Source organism: Misgurnus anguillicaudatus, chromosome 16 (assembly GCF_027580225.2).
Source record: "Misgurnus anguillicaudatus chromosome 16, ASM2758022v2, whole genome shotgun sequence".
Taxonomy (NCBI): domain Eukaryota; kingdom Metazoa; phylum Chordata; class Actinopteri; order Cypriniformes; family Cobitidae; genus Misgurnus; species Misgurnus anguillicaudatus.
Genome location: NC_073352.2, coordinates 17,459,085 through 17,481,299, shown reverse-complemented (window position 1 = coordinate 17,481,299; position 22,215 = coordinate 17,459,085). Strand labels below are relative to the sequence as shown.

At 36.5% G+C, this 22,215-nt stretch overlaps 1 protein-coding gene across 2 annotated transcripts in view; it reads left to right on the top strand.

Moving 5' to 3' along the window:
- The first annotated feature begins 90 nt into the window (after positions 1–90).
- arhgef6 (Rac/Cdc42 guanine nucleotide exchange factor (GEF) 6) overlaps positions 91–22,215 on the top strand; it is a 38,196-nt gene continuing 16,071 nt past the window's right edge. For both annotated transcript variants that reach the window (XM_055178738.2, XM_055178737.2), the window contains exons 1-11: positions 91–420; positions 1,678–1,761; positions 3,646–3,730; positions 9,968–10,089; positions 10,560–10,764; positions 11,012–11,082; positions 11,175–11,269; positions 11,380–11,475; positions 18,806–18,928; positions 21,755–21,893; positions 21,982–22,041. In XM_055178738.2, coding sequence (XP_055034713.2) covers positions 256–420; positions 1,678–1,761; positions 3,646–3,730; positions 9,968–10,089; positions 10,560–10,764; positions 11,012–11,082; positions 11,175–11,269; positions 11,380–11,475; positions 18,806–18,928; positions 21,755–21,893; positions 21,982–22,041 — 1,245 coding nt within the window. In that variant the 5' untranslated portion in view covers positions 91–255. The remainder of the gene's footprint in view (positions 421–1,677; positions 1,762–3,645; positions 3,731–9,967; positions 10,090–10,559; positions 10,765–11,011; positions 11,083–11,174; positions 11,270–11,379; positions 11,476–18,805; positions 18,929–21,754; positions 21,894–21,981; positions 22,042–22,215) is intronic.

Genomic DNA, 22,215 nt, shown 5'->3' with positions numbered 1-22,215 from the left:
GTACATAATTTATTCATATTATAAAGCCCTGTGGCATTTTTACAGCAATGACAATTCCCATTGTCTTATTTAAATGAAAGAGGCTTTATACTTGCTGTAAGGCAGACGTCCGCTATAGCGCTTCCTTATGGGGCTGAATGGTCGTTATAACATCGCTGCAAAAGCAGAAGCGCGACGGATGTGGGGAGCATCACAAGCATAGAGTTGGCACACCAAGGGTGCTGTACCATCTGCAAGGCCCACGGAGCCCAAACTATGAACCCAGAGGAGCAGGCTGTTACGTGGCTAATAACGTTAGGCGTGCTAAATTCTCCTAAAAAGACTATCGCTGATCCCGAGGAGTTTTTGAAGGCATCTTTAAAAGATGGGGTTGTGTTGTGTAAGCTTGTGGAGCGGTTGCTACCTGGATCCATCGTAAAGGTAATAAACATTTACGCACATACGTCTCTGATTAAAAAGTAACTAGTACTACCAAATGTTAGTTTTTCTTTAATGCGTAAACATACGTCTACGACACTGATGTTTCGCGTTGCTTATGCTATTGTTGGGATACCTTATACGATACAAGTATGTTGCGTTATGATATTGCAAAATGTAGATTGTTGGCAAACATCAATATGAATGCGTTTACTTTGTTGTTTAACTATTCAAGACGCACAACTAAACCATGATAAATCTGACTTCCTGTTACATGAGGGTAAAATTGTTCCGCATTCTGAAAAGATAAATTTCTCTGCGCTAAACGTATTACAATCATATACGAATGACTAAGGGCATTTGTAAAAGCAATTCCCTCTTTTTTTGCTAAAGCTGTATATCATAAAGAAAACCTGATTGGGTCGACAGCAAGCGAACTGCCAGAACGGACCCCCCTTAATAGCACAAGTTGTTATTCATCCAATATTTACGTACACTTTCGCTGTTTGTGTTTAATTAAAATTGTTCAAATCCGTGGTTTAGTTCAAATGAGAGTTTGTTGCACTCAGTAACAAACGTGTTTTGCTCGAAGCAACAACCTGTAAAAGTTATTCTGTTCTGCAAGGGGCCGTTATTGGTTATTTTCCCCTTTATTTTTTACGTAAACCTATAGGCCAATCTATGTTTTACTGTTTACGATTTAAACAGGAACATTTTAAAAGGATATCTTCTTGATGCATGTATCCATATGCAGCATAAGCGGTCTGTTTTAGCGCACAACGTCACTTCCTCCTAAATATCTTCCTGGTGCCGGAGGGCCCGATGAGATCAAGCTCAGATACGGGCTAGTGTGTGCGTTGGATATCATTCGGCGCTGTGCAGGCCGATTTTACCTATGACATCAAAGTACCGCGAGAGCGACGCAAGAGCTGTTCCACTCTCTTATCGTTCTCGCGATACTTAATGTCTGTACTTGCTCGGTTTGCGCAGCTCCGCATAAAGAATGTGTATGTGTGTGAACGCATTAGGACGAAGCGCACGCGAAGAAATAGTTACTTGTTAACTGAACGGATGCGGTTTATAGCGTGTGATATCGGACAGCAGCGGCTGGTACTCAGTGGCTAATAGGCTAGACTGACATTCTTACCCAAAAACAAGATCTTTGTGATCTTGTCTGATTCTTTGCTTCGCCGTGGGGTCGCAGCGAGGTTTTCAGCAAAGTTGAGATTATTTACATCCTTGATCTTTCATTGCTTACAGTACTGTCCAGATCCCCGATGCGAAGCGGATTGCATTGCAAATATTCGGGAGTTTCTAAAAGGATGCAACTCCTTCAAGGTTGAGGTAAGATCATTTTGCGTTTGGATCTACTGTACGTTTTTTGTTAACCCAGGGTAAAACCTTAAAAAAATTAAGAGATCATGTTTGCTGTAAAGTGTTATTTTTGCAGCATGTTCATGAGATTTTTAGGTAGTCTTTAGTGCTTGTGGCACAAAACATTTCATATTAAAGCTGTAATGAACAGAGCAGTGGTTTTGTAAATGCATACTTTATGCATAATTTAGATTATGCAGTCTTTTAAACATAACAATTATATTTATATTTATATAGAGTCTAAAAACATAAACTTTGGCCTTTTTTTGGTTTTGCTAATCTGGCATGGTCTTCCATACTAGTAAATAATATTTCCCCTTGTCTGTGATGTGCATGTCAGTGTAATTTTATGTGATTTTATTGGTGAGGATTAATAAAAAGTGTCTTTGCAAAGAGAGATCTTGCTGAGGCTTGTAAATTTTGCTGAGTATACAATTGCAGCTCCTTTATACAAAAACTATGATCAAAATGTGGTTACACACTGATTAACTGTGCAGATAAAATTGGCAGACATCACTTAATGAGTGCCATTTTATTTATGTATAAGTATAAGTTTGGCTTTAAACATTAATGCAAAATATTGTATGCAAAATACTGATGAAGAGAGCGAGGTTGCAAGAGTCTATGTGATGCAATGTATCTGTGTACGTTAACACAAATATGAAAGTTTTATGCCAATCTGGCACAGGTGCTGTCCTAAGTCAACATTCTCAAAATGGCCAGATATCCGCAGATTAATCCGTCTGGTCGATCTTGATCAGCATATTAAAACAACTAACAAATGAATCTTGTTACAATAAAAGTGTTTTGCTGAGATCTTCACTGGAAAGTGTTTCCTAGCAGTTTAATTGATTGCTTTTCTGCCCTATAATTTGTGGTGACATTGAATTTAGTACTATGGACAGGGAGGGCTGTGAGTAGCTCTTACCAGCTCACTCTCTGGTCATTATTGTTTGGAAAACGCTCCTCAAGCTATGTGAAAGGCCCAATAGGCCTGTGGTTGAAGCATATCATGTGATTGGACAAAGCATAACTTTCACTTCTGCTTTTAAAGTAGCTGGAAACAAGAAGTAACCCAACACAAGCTGCAAAGCTTGATATGAGGGGGATAGAAATATTAATTTTAAAAGCAAATATTTGAAATGATGCTTACATGAAGAATTCATATGCAAACCCCTAAGTGCGTCTGACACGTTTTCTTGTAAACATGCATTTTTTATCAGACTCTTAATGGTTTCTGCCAACAAAGCGGTATTTTTGAATGGCCTGCCTGAGGCTGGGATTAAGATGATTTGAAGAAAAACTATTCGATGAACATAGAGCGGAGATGACGTTTAATGGCTTTTGCATCCAAGCTCCTCATATGTTCTCCAACATATCCCCATTTTCACAAATCCACAACCCAAACAAAACTGCTTGTTTATCTGCTTACACATCATTCTGCAGTGGTCTATAATTTTACAAGAGGTATTTAAAAAACACTGAGTGATGTGCTTCCTACAGACGTTGCTTAATCGTAGTCTCATAGTGAAACAAGTGTTCAGCGAACACAAGGACTGATGCTACTTGTTGCTGTGTAAACTCTTTAATGTTTTATTTAAAATGTGAAACCTTACCCTTCACGAGAAAGTAGATCGCTGTCTGCTCCCATTGAGTGACCGGGACTGTGAGACCAGACCACATGGCAAACCTGCAGACACATCTCAGTGCATGACATTATAAAGATGTTTCCCATATAAGCGAGATTTTATGGAGCTCTTTCTCCTGTTGATGCAATGGGTGGTGAAAGTTTCTCTGACCGATTTCTGCTTCGTGCTGCTTTTTCATGTTTAATTTGGTGTCTTTTCTTCTCAGGGCTTTGAACCAGAGTGCTTATATACTGGGGAGAACTTTGGGAAAGTTTTATCGACACTCTCAGCAATAAACATCGCGACCCAAGGTAAGTGTCAATGTTATAGATGTGCATTTTAAATGTTGTTTTGGTTTCGCTACTTGGGTGCTCATCAGCTTTGTCTTTTTTGGTTAGTGGTTCAGAACATCAAGTAACACCCAGTCACAATGTTCAGTCCATCAAAATACTCATATATGCCTCCTTGTATGTATGCAACATACTCTATATCATTATGGGGCAGTTTCCCGGACATGACTACTAATCCTAGTTCCAGATTAAAATGCATGTTTGGGCTGCCTTAATTTATAAACATCTTGCACTAACATATCTTAACATATATTAATGGCATTGATTTGTCTCAAGATGCAGAGCAGTGGCGGCCGATGACTACTTTTTTTCGAGGGCGCACAATGCGAAGTTTGTCACAATATGTATGTAGCCCGTCATGTGTGTGGTCTGTCATTTCAAAATATGTTTTCGGCGTGTCAAGTGAACCGATGTGCATTACGTTTTTTATCAAAAAAAGTGCCTGCTGCAGACGCATCTAAAGGGTTTATGATAAAAGAGACGCTCACGTTTGGCAAATACACGCATATAGTTTACTGTTAAGGGAGTGTCTTGCGTGTATTTTGTGAACTCTCTTTTATCATAAACTGTTTTGATGCATGTGCAGCAGGCACTTTTTGACAAAACACGTAATGCACATGGTTCACATGACACAACAAACACATATTTTGAAAACACGAGCAACACACATGACACTGCAAACACATATTTTGAATTTGCGCCCCTTGAAAGAGCAGTCACCAGCCGCCACTGCACATCATCAGTATTGTTTTTTGTACAGTATGTTGGCAAAAATCATCTTAATATAACTAACGCCTAGTCTTAGGTTAATCTAAACACTGTCTGGGAAACTGCCCCTACATGGTATATATGTTCAAGTGTTGCATTTAATTTAGCTGTCCATTTCAAACACATAAATGTTAAAACTCTGCTTTCTAACTGGTTACATTATATATGAGATGTTAAAAACTGAATTCAGTGTTTCTGGGTCAAACCTTAAAGCTTACCCTTGTAATATCAAGCTATATCGATGGTTACCTTTGGAGCAAACAAAATATAATCTTTTTGTTATGTTCAATAGGCTCATTTGTTTCTGCTTGCTAAAGTGTGCAGAATAAAATGACGTGCAGACACTACAGAGTGCACAGCTTGAAGACACAATATTGTTTAAAATTATCATTAAAATGTCTATAATATTTAGTATAGTAAATTTCTCTATGCTTTACATTTGATTTATATTTATGTTCGCTGTGGTAATATTTGCCAATACCTGTTCTCCTTTTTCATTACATAGCAGACAATTTCTGAACTGTCAGTCATACTTAAGACGTTGCGTCAAAGACATTTTTTTGTAAAAGTAGCTCTTGCTGTTCACTTATAAACCTATAAAGATTGTCTTTGTTTACAAGCTGTTAGCATTTTAGGCACGCCATAATAATGTTACTGGGTGAAATGAGGCATACATTTCCTGCTCCATGTCCCTGAAGACTGTCCTCTTTCAACCTCTCAGCATCAGCAGCATTTGTTTTCCCAGTGGATACAATGATTAGATTTTAACATGGTTCAGTAAACCGCTTTTAATTCCACTCTCAGGTCAAGTTCATTTTTTAAAGCCTGCAAAATGTGGTTGAGCTAGATATCACTTATAGATATCACATGCCCATGCAGGTTTATCTGTGGTGAAATCCACAGCACGCATTTTAATTCAGTGGAAGAGTACTGTAGGCATGAGATGAAAATCACATTTTTGTGAGGATAAAGATGACTGACCACTTATATTTACTGCGTGAACATCAAGAGTCGATTTGTCTAGGGCTGCGCCTGCATCTCTGTTCTTTAAACGCAGCTGCTCTCAACTACTGGAGGCCAAAGACAGTTGCTGTTTGTAGGGCCTGTCTGGGCAGCTGACTGCAGCTGCATAAGTATGCGGAATCCGTGAGGCATGTAGCTATTCTGAGTTTTTGCTTCCTTGTTATGTGTTTCCCACAGTCCATTGAGGCTTGTGCCTTTTTAGGAGAAAGTGTCTTGTAATTGCGCAAGTCATCCATCACAAGTTAACCCCACATCAGGTCTTATGCATTGACCTCTTGATTTTTCAGCTTTTGCTAATGGTATCCTCAAAGGAATAGTTTTCCCAAAAGTGATTTTTTTACTCACTCTCGTTTCTTGTTGTTTCAAACCTGCAGAAACAAAATATGAGGTGCTTGTACCATGTGCTCTGTCTGTCTATCTATCGCCATTTTTAGGCCCAATCCCCCTTGTTTTCATTATATGTAGAAGACAACCAGAATTCTTTTCAAAATTCAACTTGCTTGCTCTTTTCCTCTCCTGTTACAAATAATGCCAGTTTTCATTTTGTGCCATTGAATTATTTTTTATAAATCTGTAAGATTCAATGATTTACTAATAAATATATTAAATACATATAGGTTTATTACTGGGTGAAAGAAGGTGTTAGCCCTCGATCGTAGACATTGGTGTTTTAGTGCTGGGCAAAGATTAATCACAATTAATCGGATACAAAATAAAAGTGATTTTTTTTTGCATAATATATGTTTGTGTACTGTGTGTAATTATTATGTATATTTTACCACACACATATACATATATTCATTTCAGAATTTTAAATTATACACATATACACATATACACACACATGTAAATGTTCCTTAAATACATACATGAATGTGTATGTGTTTATATATACATAATAATTACACATAGCACACAAACATATATTATGCAAAAAAAAGTTATTTTGTATGCGATTAATCGCAATTAATCTTTGCCCAGCACTAGTATGTATCCATGAAAGCAAAGCACAATGAACGTGTCAACGTGAGCTATATTCACACTTTAAACGTGTCATTTAAATGAGTGGACCAATAAACAATTGATCGAGTGGGTGTTTGAATAACTTATGTTCATAACTTATTATTCACTGCATATAAATAACATATCACTTAACAAGTTAATACATTTTAATTATGTTTTGCAATGATTTAAGGTGTGAGTGTGTGGTGTTTTTTTTTTTTTTTTTGCTTCAGGCTTAGAGTAATTTAATTTTATTAAAGGGTCCAGTGTGGGTTTTGTAACAGAATATAGCGGGGAGATTGCAAATTGCAACCCACCTTATTTTGGAAAGGCAAAGAGAAGCTACCGTAGCTGCCATAGGACAAACATGTCGACGCCCAAGACAACGTAGGGACGAAATGTAGAACAGTTTAAACATGTAGAAAACATAATAGAGGCGACCTGCTGTGTGTGTAAACAAAAATGGCTCTTTCAAAGGAAATAAAACAATAAAGTAAGGTATTTGTACTCCATTGATAATATACTTATGTAGGGCTGGGAAACCCTAGCGCCTTAAGGTCAATCCAAAAAAGGCCATCAAGTGCATCTTCGAGAATACCGCGGACGCACTTCACACCGCGAGCAGGTACGCACGCCAAATGGTCAAAATGAGAGACAGACGTGTTGTCTCTGTCTGGAGGATAACTTGCCAACTAATAAAACATCTCGGAGAATAGCGCGGACGAACTTCACATCGCAAGCGTGCACACGTGCCACACGGCTGAAATGAGAGCCATGGTCCGTTACTGTCTGGAGGATAGCCAGTTGATAAAACGCGTGTCTGGAGAACTGTAAGTGGACTTATGTTTTGGGTTTAAGCCTGTTATTCTATTAGTCTATAATTCTTGCAAATTTAAAGCAAGTTAGCTGGTGATTTTGTAGTTTGAGAAACCTGCTAGCTAGGTTGCATGTGCTTGTTGATTTCGATATAATTGTTAAGCACTCTTGCTCACGTTATTTATGTGCATTATTTACATGCTACAGTAGTTACACTCCTTTTAAGATAATGTAATTAATAGTGGGAAATAATCAGTTTTTACAATCTTCGCGCTATCTATCATCGTTCGCCAGACGTTCTACAACATCTGCTTCAATTTGTGTTTATTAAGCCTTTAGTTTCACTTCATCACGCAGCTATTCCCGTTAGAGGTATCTGTTAAAAACATTTAATTCATTAATTATTATCTAGTATGTGTTCATCTTGTCATAGTTTCTTCAAAATTAAGTTTTATTTGAGGGTTTTAAATAAAAATATCATGACGCGTACGCCCTGCCCCTTTGATTGCAACGCCCCTGGCCCTGCCACCTGCCCAACCCTACCACCTAAACTAACAAATTTTCTGCGGGAAACCCTGTATTGTATTGCAATTCTGTCAAGAGATCCTTCTAAAAGTCCCACGTTGCACCTTTAAAAATAAAGTGTTTTTAAACTTCATGTGACATGAAACACAACTAAAAATCATAACACAACTAAAATGTTCAAAAAAAAATATTATGCATCATATTGCTTATACAACAAAAATGTAAGATCTCTATTTATTGCTAATTCTCACCACCATCTAATCTTGCATCTTACCCACATTAAGATGTTGGCATCAGTGATATTGATGCATAATTTTTTTATTTGTAAATGCAAGAACACACTTGATGTGAGCTGTGCAGAAGAGCGAGGTTATCATGAAACCGTGATATTAAGAAAGTATAATACTTATATAAAAATAATAATAATAATAATAAAAAAAGTTTTAAACAGTTCTTCCCATTAACCTGTATGTCTTGTCTTCAGAAGTCTTGGAATATAAGACTTTAGTTTGAACATGAGACTGAAGAAATAGTGACATAACGGACTTTTGTTAGACTGTAGCACAGATTTAGTTTATAAGTGACCTTGTCTGTGAAAACTCTGCTAAAGTCATTTTTATAGTGATTTACTGTTTTCAACATAAATCACCTTACATAAAAACGCAACATTCTGTGAAAATATAACCTTGGTATATATTAGTGCTGCACAATTAATCGCATCGCAATCGCGATGTCAGCCTGTGCGATTATATGACAGCAAAACGTTGCAATTATATTAAATAAATAAATGTGTGGACTTGTTAACACAAACTTTCTGATAACAGTTTGATGATTTTCCTTGCTGTTTAAAAAAAGAAAAACGAACAAAAAAGGCAGTGCACGTGCGGCATGCACGTGTGTGGTGTGCGTCGTCACTTATACCAGAGCGAAGATGGATGCAGAGGAGGTTGACAGTGATCTGGTAGCTAAAAAAACCTCTATGTCTGTTGTATGGCGGCATTTTGGAATTAGGATTACTGACACTGAGCAGTTGCTACATCACGTGGCAATACGAAAACATTTCTAGTTTTACAAATACACATTTTAGCTAAACTGTGTGTGGATTTTCCTTAAAACCCATCAAGTTGACTCATAATACCATTTAGTATAATCGCAATCGCACATCGCAATATTAGCATCAATAATCGCAATGGGAAAAATTACACAAATCGTGCAGCCCTAGTATATATTTTGTCTGAGTAAGCTCATGTCAAATGAAATCAAACTTTGGTGCTCCCAATCTCATAATTAGACATTACACTGGATTTCACAGACAGGGTCACATATGCAATGCTTTTCCTTTGATGCTGATGTCACACATTAGCAAGTATGTGGAGCGAGAGTGACTGACTGCCATCAGAGGATATCTGTTGTGACCCAGATGTAAATGCAGTGAGCTGTGTCTATTGACAGTTGAGCTAAACAGAAGAAGTGTATAAGTGCAGCAGATGTGAATAGAGAAGTGAGCATGTGCTGTGTGCCGCATGCGGGTGTCAATATTACAATTAAATATTCCTTTAAATAGAAGTGCTGAGATGTCAGTCACTCAGAATGGAAATAAGTGTGAAAAATTCATATGGGTATATTTTTCTCTGGTAGCGGAGGTCAAAAATATACAAACATGGTTGTTAGCAAAGCTATAAATTAGAAGGTTTATAATGTCCATAATAATATAGTGTCATACTGCATGCTGTGCTTTTTGAGTGGGGCACAGCAAGTTATTTGGACACTTATGACATGTACCGTGAAATATGGTGTGACATTGAATCATTTGGTATGATGGTAATTTGCCAGTCACAGTGTATGAAAAACCAGACACTGTTAAATGTAAATTGCAACAACATTACATCATGCATTAAATGCATGCCAACCACCAATGCTCCATGTGCTTTGAAGTGTAACAGGCTAAACTATAATTTTAAAGAATCCACCCACAGTCAAAAAGTGTGTTTTTTACAAGACTGAGCAATGCTTACAAGCTTTCTTTACCTTTATAACTTCTCTTTATTTTTTTCTCATATCCAGACTGCGTCCCTAATAGATCATGTCCACGGCACAGTGTTTCTGCTCCTAGTCTGTCAACCTCCTCACAAGCTGTTCCCACCTCACAGTCTATCAGGCACCTGCGGAGGCAATCAAAAGCTGTGGTAATAGAAGTGATAACTGCTACCCTTGAATTTTGTCATGTTGATAGACTATATGGGTTAAGCACCAGTTATTATTTATATATCAAAAAGACCAACCAAACCAAGTAGCTTTAGTATGTGCAAAGGTGTTGCGGTGCAAATAAACCCTGGTAAGAGCAAAATATGATAACCAGTTACCTTACATTCAGACGTAACACTTTAAGTTATTTCAGAAATTCAGTTCCTTTATAACCATTACTCCTTAAAATATTACTACGTATATAGGGTGGAAAGACTTTTATCCTAGAGCACTCGGGTCATCACATTATTGTGGGCTCGTCCGGGATTTATTATTACCTTGAGATGTTTATTATTGTGTGTTAGTGGTATAGGTTTGTGTAAATGGCTTGGGGTGCAGAAACTAATTTGGTGTTTATTTTTTATTTAGCAAAAGTGTTGCATAGGTTTTTACCTGTTGCTGTTTCGTCCAGGAAATGTCGGAGAATGGCGGTGGTGGGCAGCTGGTCGTAAAGGCACGCTTCAATTTTAAGCAGAACAATGAAGACGAGCTGTCTTTTAGCAAGGGTGAACTCATTCATGTGACACGCCAGGAGGAAGGTGGATGGTGGGAGGGAACCCTTAACAGCAGGACCGGCTGGTTCCCTAGCAACTATGTGCGAGAGGTCAAGGCGTGTGGTGAGTGGGCAATTCAAGATATTTTGTTACATGGTACGCATAGTTAAAAATGATTTACCCTGATGTGCATAATTAAGCAATAATACGATGTTACAGCACTATTTGTTCACTTGTTGCCAAACATGGCATGGCACCTATAGCACGCCTTATTGAATTTCTTACCTGTTCAGATGTAATTGCATCTAAATGGTTCCTTAGAGGTAATAATATACAATAAACCTGTGATGTTTTACTGTCTTTTGTCTAGACAAACCAACATCTCCGAAGGCAATTAAAGGATTTGATGTCCCTCAGCTAACTAAAAATTATTATAACGTGGTGAGTATTTTTTAAATAACTGAACATTAGCCCAGGATTGCTTTTCAATAAGTTCTTATCTTATAATGTTGCAATTCTGTTTATTTAACAAGGTTGTGCAAGACATTTTGGAGCACGAGAGAGAGTTTGTCAAAGAACTGCAAACGTTACTTGGCTGCTACTTGCGCCCACTACAGGCTAGCGACAAGTAAGGGAATCGCATCTGTTACCATGGTTACAGAGACCCCTTTGCTAGCAAAGTGGGTTGGTCAGTGAAAACCCATGCACAAAATGATTCTTCTGTCGCTTTCTCTGCAGGCTGTCTAATACGGACTGTTCCAGCCTGAATGGGAATTTGGAAGACATACTTTCTTTTCAACAGGGCCTGTGTCTTGCCTTAGAAGAGTGCTCCAAGTAAGTTATTTTTTTGCATGTACATTTTTTACTCTACATTTAAAGGTGTCGCGGAGGATTTTCTCGAATTTTAGAAAAGAACCTCCTTCTTCACTTTTGCAATTGCGCAACACTCCTGATTGACAACTAGGAGGACCATATTCTGAAAATATGAAGGTTTTCAAATATTGTCCTTTCATAACAAACAATACATCAATGGACAGCTTTCAGATGATCTTTAAATCTCCATTGAAATGACTGGTTCTCTGGTCCATGGTTATGTTTGACTTTCTTTAGCTGAATACAGACAAATAATTTCATATAAACATGCTGTCATGTTACAAATAAAATTAATAAACAATTAATCGTCGCTGCCCAATGAAACTCACGTATGTCCAAAACAGTAACTTTTCAGGAAGTGAAAAAACAACGTATATCAAAAGCAGTTAAATGTAGCGTTGTCATACTTGGTACGGCATCTTTACATGTAACCATATTCTTGCCAGTGTAATGATATAATCCACATTTGACGAAAATTGAGTTTAAATGGACATACGTGCATATTTTACAGTAACTGTGATCGATACGCGTTCTTCCGATCATTAATTAGAATGGCCAAGTCGCGTTTCATATTGACAGATGAATACGCTCAGTTCATTAAATAGCCTACGTCTTAGTTAAATACGCTTACTTTATTTAATATTTATTATAAGTGTATTAAATGTCTCTTGCAAGCTATGAAGGGACAATGAATCAATACACTGACATGGTAATGCTACACAGCAGGGGCGTCAGTTTGTGTTGAAAAGTGGTGGGGACAAAAGATCAGATATAAAACATTATTGCAGGACTGGAAAAATATTGAAAAACGGCGCATCAAAAATGGGCATAGCGTAGGCTAGTCAACAAGAAAATACTCAGCATAAAACCCTCAACAATGTCGACTACACATGTAACAGTCCCTGCAACACCAGCTCAACCGAACAGTGCAAAAGCACCATACCATAGAAAACAGCAGCGCGTTTAATAAATGATTACAATGAATTTTATTACATATGTACAAGAAAACACACCATAAGCATACAACGCAACATATGTGACACTAGACCACAGGGTGGTCGCTTGATTTTTTTCCAGAACATTTTAACCAAACGCCTTCAAAAAGCGGTGGGATGTCCCCAGCATAAATAACACTATGCTAGACAGATGCTTTGTTTGCACAGTCCTACCGTAATTTAGTCACTCCTAGACGTACGTCTGGCGTCAGGGGGAACATTTACCTCGATGAAGGAAAGTCATTGTCTCACCAGGCTATGTTTATTCGGCTATATCCAGTGCTGCGCTTCAATGAAACTTTACGAGACCGGCGAGACGCTTCACAGGCGGGAGATACGCGGCGTGATTGACAGCTTTGACACCAAATGGATATACGTGAAAATCAGATGACATGATTTCACAACTTTTCATTGGCCATTTAGGTATGTGACGCATACTGTATACGGAAATTAACCTGGACATTCAATCCGTCGAAAAATCTCAAAATCGGCAAAATGGACATACGTGGTTTTTATCGGATAGCGACATAATGTGGTACGGAAGCCGAGAGAGGATATGCACTATTATTATTTTTGCTTGCTTGTTTTCTCGTGATCACAACTTAATTTCTCGTGATCTCGAGAAAACAAAAGTTGTTTTCTTGTTATCCTGACATGATAATCCAGATGTCATAATGTAATTTCCTGTCCATAATATTTAGTGTATTTTGAAGTAGACTGCTAATGCATATGATTTGGGGTCTTCGCCATTACCACATGCGTAGCTGTGTAGCCGATAGACTTAATAAATAAATAAAGTTGGACGGTTCTTGTTCGTGAATTTAGGGACCATCTCTAAAGTAATACTGTACACGTTTCTATCTTCAATAGTATTTAACAGTTTATTTAAATAAATATCAACAATCTAAAAAGTGTGCATTATAGCTGACAACCACATAAACACGTTGGTTTTGTGACTGTTTGTTGATTTTCAGTCATTCCATTTAAATGAAGCACGTTTATTGAATAACTTAAAGATGGTCCCTAAATTCCCCATTGTAAAATTGTAAATATTGACAAATCTATTTCAGCTTGAGCGAATCTCTGATCCAAGTAAAATCGTATTTGTTCATCCATGCTAATTTAGCAAAATATGCTTTTGCTGTTTACAAACAAAACAACACGTTCTATCGAGTACACGTAAGCTTTAATCACATCTCAAGAGTAAAAATTTTTTTATGTCGAGATCATGAGAAAACAACTTTTGTTATCTCGAGATAACGAGAAATTAAGTCGTGATCACGAAAAAACAAGCAAGCAAAAATAATAATAGTGCATGGCCTCTCTCGGCTTCCGTAATGTGGTGAGCTTATTTATTAACTTTATTGAAACATACAGATTATTGCTGTTAGTTTGAATATGGCAGCATGTTAGTAACGTCAAATCTCATTGGTTTTTAATCTTGCATGTTTTGTAAGCTAAATGACCTCAGAATACTTATTGAAATTAGTATACAATTTGACCAGATTATGAGACCACCCCCTACGAATTAGAGTAACGATTTCACACTGATCTCACAGAAACTTACGTGGTCAAACATGACAGAAGAAAAACTAAAATTTTGGGATAGTTCTTACAGGACACATTATATATAAACCTTTGTGACAGCTATGAAATTATGCAACATATGGTTGAAGCTTGCTCGTTCTTATTGGCTGTTGTAGGTATCAGAGGCGGCCCGATCAGGGGTCGTAAATGTCAAACTCATTTGATCTTAAGGATTTGTAATTGGAGAAGCTCTAACGCATCAGAAGCAGTAAAATAATCACAACAGTGACATCATACATTTATGGAATTTTTGGACAGAAAGCTTGAATTGTCCCGTGCCACCCGATTATGTGACTGATCACCTTAATATGCAAATAAGAAGGGGTATACAAATGACTACCAAAGGATTAATTTCTAACCCAGTATAAGCATGAACATGGAACAAGATAACAAAATTACAATAAAGGTTAAGATAAACCCATGCTTAATATGAAGAGTTTGGTTCCAAAACGCAATAAATCCATTTTGACAAATTTCGGTAAAAACGTGTTTTCTATACCAAGAAAGTGACAAGATGAAAACCAATATTTTCCGTTACAAACTAGGGGTGTAACGGTACGTGTATTCGAACCGGACCGTTTCGGTTCAGGGCTTTCGGCACGGTGCGCACGTGCACCGAAAGGCCGAATGCATTTTGTGTGCGCCTGTGCGGAACATAATACGTGCGTTTCCGCACGAACATATTAAGTGGCGGAAGTCTCCGCGTTCAGCGCAAGTCTTCTGTCAAACATATAACATAATTCGGCCCGCAGAAAGATTTTTATTTACTTAGTTGTCTATCCGTTTGATTTGATGTAAACGTTTACGTGTCGTATCTAAAGGCGCGTGTTAAACGTGTGTCAACGCGCTGCTTTGTTCTTTCAAAAGTGCGTGAGAGGATGCACGTCTTTCGTTGCTACGCATTCATGAGATGCGCTTTCTGTGACAGCAAGAATAAGGAATGCGTGATCAGATTTTTCATCTGCACCTCACGTCATTCATATCATTGTCACAATGCGATCAGCTGGTCGGGACAGAGAAGAGCTGTAACCCGGGCTTACTCAGCTGTTACTCAGCTGCGGAGGGGTTCGTAAGTAAAGTCACAGCTTACATTGATGACACAAGCAAAGATTAGGAGAAACGTGCAAAAGATCAAAGATGGCTATGTATGCAGCTCACTAATCTCAAAATGAGTGTATAATAAGTATATCATCATGTTGCTTGCTATGCAGTTACACATAGAGCAGTAATATTATTTTTATACAGAGATGGTCAGTGATGCCACAGTTACTTTGAAAAAGTAATCTGATTACTGATTACTGATTACTCCTTTAAAAAGTAACTAAGTTACTTTACAGATTACTTGATTTTAAAAGTAACTAAGTTAGATTACAAGTTACTTTGTTAGTTACATTCCAGTAGCTGCCAACACCCCCACTGCCTCAACATAAAAAAATGACAGCCGGTTTTGCCAACACTCACTTTATTGGAAGTGCATTTTTAAAAGTAACGTCAACAATGTATCTCCTGACATTTTAAGTTGAACTGTTGTGTTTTAAAAAACTAAAATATATATATATATATATATATATATATATATATATATATATATATATATATATATATATATATATATATATATATATATATATATATATATATATATATATATATATATATATATATATATTTTAGTTTTTTAAAACAAGATATATATATGAGTCTTTCTTGACTTCACTAAACATAAATAGGGGTAAGCAGGGGCCATTTTCAGAAAAACTTAATTTTAAAAGTTAATGTTTTAGACAGAGATATATTTTTGTTGTGGTCAATAACTCACAAGTGTGGTCTATCAAAACCAGCTGAAATTTTGAACAAATGTAAAACGACTTCTGTATAATTTCACTTTAAACAAGAGTAGTGAATTGTTACTTTTGACCTTGACGGCAGGGACGAAAGTAACACACAGGTGGGTCAAAAGTAACACAACAAAACATGATAGATTTTTGTGTTACACTTGTTTTTATTAAATATATATTACTATGATCTCTTTAATATGTAACTGCAAACTTATTTTGTCATTTATCTTTGTAAAAAATAATTAAATTACATTTTTATTTTAAATTTCAGTTTTATCAAATGTTTCAAAAGCAACCAACAGTACAAACTTAAATTGCTGAGACAAAAAAAATTCAATAGTTTGAACACTATGAAAATAAATTAAATCAAATTAGAATAATATAAATTTTTTACCATATTATACACAGTATTAGCAGCGGGACAAAACTAACAAGTGTTACTTTTGACCCGACAGGATCTACTTACTCTATAAACTCGACTTACTTTTATTTTGAAAAACTGAGAAGTCTTCAGGATGTTATATACCTTGTAGATTTATCAGTATTGTAACACATGAAACGAGAAACACAACGCGTTGTAAGAAAAAAAGACCGCTTTTGGAATGTACTTATCATGGTTGAAAACACAGTTCTGGATCTACACGTGGAAATCGGTGAGTAAATAACGCGATATTTGTCAACTCTTTCAGAGGTTATGTGCTAATATGCTGTAATAGTGAGATTTAGATGTTATCAGGGCTCGGAGAAAATCGCTTTGTTACTTTCGTTCTTCAACTCTCCCACACTTACTGGTTTTGCACTGAAGTCCAGCTTTTTGTTTTTGTAGCTGCATCTCTCTTCTCTCTCCATTGTACGTTGTTTACGTTTGTGTCGCTTACACGTGACCTGAATTATCCTCGTGCTGAAAACGTGACTTGTCACACACCTGACTTCACTTCCCGAGACGCAAGAAGAAATATACAAGAAAATATATATTTTACTAAGGAAAATTTCAAAAAAAATAACGCACAGTGACTTGGATAAGTAACTTTAATCTGATTACTGGTTTGGAAATATTAACGCGTTAGATTACTCGTTACTAAAAAAAGTGGTAAAATTAGAGTAACGCGTTACTAAGTAACGCTTTACCGGCATCACTGGAGATGGTACATAGCCAATTCAATTCTGTGAGTTAAACAATCCAAAATAAATTAAAACATAAAATTTTTAGTGGCAAAAATGTAGGCTAATAGTTCATAAATGTATTCAGGAATTGAATTTGTTAGTTCAAGGTTTTAGTAGAAAAAGTTTAAGAGAAGGTTAAGATAAGAGTTACCCTCTGTTATAAAATAATGTAAAAAAGAACTTTGCAGTAGTATTTTATTTATTATTTTTTTATTTTATATATATTTTATCTGTTATATTTTAATAAAGTGTTTTAAAAAGTGTACACAATTTGTAAAAAAAGTTTAAAGTAATAAACAACCTGCAGTTTAATGTTTGCATTTCTCCCTTACTGTACCGAAAATGAACCGAACCGTGGCTTCAAAACCGGGGTTTGCACCGAACCGTGATTTTTGCGTACCGTTACACCCCTATTACAAACTTTCACATAGCATCTTTAGGTTATAAAAACATAAAAAATTCAAATCCATAATTTGATTTTCAAAGATTTATTATAAAAACGAATTTTTTTTCCACAAAATGCAATAAATCCATGACAAGTTTTTTTTTCCAAATGCTATAAATCTATTTAATCAATGTATAAATGTGCATTCATCTTTGCCATGATATATTCATTTAGTTGACTAGTGGTATACACTGAATAAACATTAATGGCATTAATCAAAACACTTACTTTGTGATATTAAGAACACTGTCAACACTGCTGCCATTATACTTGACGTCGTCGCTTAACATTTTTCACAGCTATCAGCTGTAAAAAATATTTTGGTCCTGCTCGATTTTCGTTGACTTTGAGTACAATAATGGAAAGTTTTTCATTAGATCCCCTGGGGTCAATGTGTTAGCATGACAGAAACTTGCTGGGAGAACAACCGGTCTCCGGAGTGCCTCTCGCGTAAATTATTAGATGTTGATGGCTTACATTTACTTCCCATCACAGAAAACCATCACACGTTTATCAATGCCATTAAAGTATTGTTTTGCTTTTGTTTGTTTGTCGATCACAAAGTACAAAGTAGATGAAGAAAACTAGGATTCCATGTACTCAACCAGCCGCCATTGTTTGTTTACATTGCTTCGAATGGTGCACTGTAATTTGTGGAGCGGATTTATTGCATTCTGTAGAAAAGGAAGAGTGGCGTTTATTGCGTTTTGGGAAAAAAGGGATGACAGAATAACATTGCGGATATTGGGTTTTGCGTAAAATTAAGAATTTACTTTTTTAAATACTGACCTGATATAATACTGAATTTGGCAGTAACTCATTTTTTTTTTTTCAAAAATGGCGTTTATCGCGTTTTGGAACCAAACTCTTCATATGTAGTATATGAATCCTATAAGAGTGTGTATAGAGCAGGGGTGTTCAATCCTGTGTCTCTGCAGACTTTTGCTCCAACCCTAATCAAAAACACCTGATCCAGCTAATTAAGGTCTTCCTAGGCAGACTAGAAACTTTTAGTCAGATGTGTTGAGGGAAGTTTCAGCTAAAATCTGCAGGACACTGGCCCTCGAGGATCGAGTTTGGACACTCCTGGTTTAGAGGATGATGACGTGATTTCTTGGGTTTCCTAGCACCATCTGGTGGTGACTTTAAGTATTTATAATCTGTTTATATCCATGTTTATACAGATAATGCATAGAAGAGAGTCCTTAACGAAATCTGAGCTTCTTTTCTTTTTTATTTTATTTTTTGTATTTTGACTTTAGGATGCCAGAAGGCCAGCAGCGGATTGGAGGCTGTTACCTGAACCTGATGTGTCAGATCAGAACACTCTACTTGTCCTATTGCTCCAGTCACCCCTCTGCAGTTTGTGTGCTGACTGATCACAGGTCAGTGTCCGCACAGCCATCAGCATTTGCATGAAATTTGCATGAATAATAAACCAATGGCAGAAGTTTGAGAAAGGGACCCAGTGTTTGGAGGCCACTAGTGGTGCAGATTTCGTTTTCTAGGTACGCTAGGACGTGGTTGCTAAAGTATAAAAATAAACCACCAGGTGTCAGTGTTAAGCTTTAATTCTTGTATAGATTATAATGGCAAGTGACTGAACAATCTTCCTTTACTGGCACTGTGCCACTGCACATTTTCACTCTTTTCAGTTATTTCCCTTTGTACATAAAAATTCACCAGCATTCAGAAATGTTTTACACACTTCCTGTATGGTGAACTTCATAAAGGTTTCTGTTAGGTTTCTCCTTCCATCTCAAAAATGCTCCACGACATAAGGAGGGAGTGAAAAGGCAAGACTCACACAGGAAGTAACGCTAACCCAACAGGATATCTATAGCTGTGGTTATGCTGATGGAGGCAGAACGCACACTTTTGATTTCTTTGCTTGCTTACTTGCAACGTTTTGCAGCATTTTCCATTGTGTAGTCAGGGTATACGATACGTTCAGATGATTCATCTTTAATCTAACTTAAGTTTATCACAATTCGGCATCAGTGATGCGCTCTTCATGCTAATTCTGTCACCTTACCCCAATTGTTATTGTTATGGTTCAAAGATAATGTTGCCATGCTGCAAATCGATTAAACCCCAGTTTACAAAACTGGCAGTTTCCCGGACAGGGTTTAGATTAATCCAGGACTAGGCCTTAGTTATATTAGGACATTTGAGTAGTTTTTACAAACTTTACCCAAAACATTGGCACAGATCTATATTATTGTCAGTGTAAGATGTTTTTAAATTAAGGCATGCAACAAACATGCATTTTAATCTGGGAAAGGGTAGGCCCTGTCCGGGAAACCGCCCTTAAGTGAACATGTGCGTCATTTTCTTAAAAAGTCCATATATTTGATGACGTCTTTATTAAAAGTCATCATGCTGTACCGCTATTGGAATCAGTATAGTTCAGGTATAGGAAAGACATAAGAAACACATTTTTTCCTGTTATTCTCTTCTGGAAACTTATGAGGAGTACAGGTGCAAAACCCGGAAAAAAAGTGCGTTTGACATGTTTTCTTGTAAGAATTGTTTTCATGCTCGTTTAGGTTGAGTAATTTCAGTGTGATGGCAATGAAAAGGTTTTAAAGGTTATTTATACAAATGTCACTTTAGTCATTTCGTTGGAATTTAAAATTGAAACAACGATCGTTTCGCATGCAATCATTCATCCAGTTTTATCTTCCGTGCCCTTAGAGGGCTTTGCTGAAAAATCAATTTGCGGTTTAGCGGATTTTGCCAACAGATTTGTATTTCTGAAAGGCCTGAAACTGCTATTAAGCAAATTTGATATGAAGGTATTTAATGAACATATAATAAGTGCCAATAGCATTCAGTTAACATCATTGTTTCATTTTTTTACAGAGGTGGCATTTAGCGGCTTTTGCATCTAAGATCCTCATTTATTACACTGCATTTTTAGTAATGTGCACAGCAATTTAGTTTACTCATTCATATCATAACTATACCTAAAGAGGTTGATAAATAGCAAAATAAAGACCATTGTTACCAAACTTTTACACTAACACAGCTTACAGTCTCATATTAGGGTCATTCTACAGAAACGTCCACTTTTGGTATGTCAAGATGTCTTAAAATTTATTTATTTTTCTAACATTTAAACTTAGAACACATTATTAGAGTACACATAAATGACAGCTTAGTGATTTTTTTATGTTTTGTGTGCATGTACTTAAAGACTGCATACACCATTTTTTGTCACTGGTGTTACCTTACTTCTTTAGCAATATTAAAGGTGTTTATGAAATATTATTTAATTTTTTTCAGCTTTAAAGCTTAACTCTTAAGTGTAGCAGAATTCAATGCATTTAAATGTATCATCAATATCACCAGTATCAACAACGAATCACCAGTCACTGGTGTTACTGATCTTCACTGGTGCTACCCATAAGGAAGGTAACACCAGTGACAGTAACACCAGTGACAATGTTCATGAAAACTGCATTTTACACAATTGCTGCTGCAAAGTATCAAACCACATGTTGTCAATCATTGTATACTCACAAAATTAAGTAGTTTAATTCATTTGTATTCTAGTTTTTTGCAATTCCCAAATAATAAAGGAGGTCATACCAGTGACTTAAACTAAAAGCTTCATATGAAATCATGACATAAATGAAAAGATTTCTGATAACTGAAAAGAGACAGTGGACTTATCATGGGCTTCTCTTCATAGATCTTCAGGAAAGTGAAAGAAGGAAGTCAAGTGATGTCATCAGTGTGATTTTGATTTATAAATAAGAGCTTTTTGTTAAACTGTAACACCAGTGACACAACTCCAGGGACCACTACTTTCATTGTATATTTTATAATATTTATTTAGCATTTTGATTTTTAATGTAATTTACGTCATATATTTGATAGTTATGGACACGTTATTGTATTTTAAATGGAAAAAAAAACACTGTTTTTGATCTCAAAATAAAGCTTTTTCCCTCTTTACATGACTGTGGGGACGAGCACTTCTATGGTGCTTAGAAGTCTAATTAATTAATAAAAATCAAATATTGCTACATTGATGGCTCAAGAAGGTGTAATTGTTCAAATAACATATTGTTTCATTTTAAAATAAAATAAAAAATTGTAACGCTAAAGTGTTTTTCAAGTGTAATATTTCTGTAAAGGCTAGGGACAGAAAAATTGACATTTCTGTAGAATGACCCATTAAATAAAGTGTTTGTCATACACAGTGAGGATCTGGACAAGTTCATGGAAAGTCAGGGTGCTACTGCTCCTGGTATCTTGACACTGACCACCAGCCTTAGCAAGCCCTTCATGAGGTTGGACAAATACCCCACCCTTCTGCAGGAGCTTGAGAGACACGTGGAGGTAACAGCAAGTGGCCAATCTCGAGTTTTACAGTGACTTACATAATGTTTTAATGACTTGTTTAAAAACGACCTCTTTTATCCTTTAGGAAGCCCATCCGGACTACAGCGACATTCTGAAAGCAACCAGCGTTTTTAAAAATCTTGTGGTATGTTACAGTTCTCTATTACTTAAATGTGCCTCCCTGACATTTTAAACTCTCCATACCTAAAGAAACATTTGTCATTTCATTTCTTAGTTTTGACCAAAATGAAAAAGTTTCCTGCCAGGGTGCTTTTGAATCTTTTCTCTCGAAATACCTTTTACTCTCATGACTAAACCA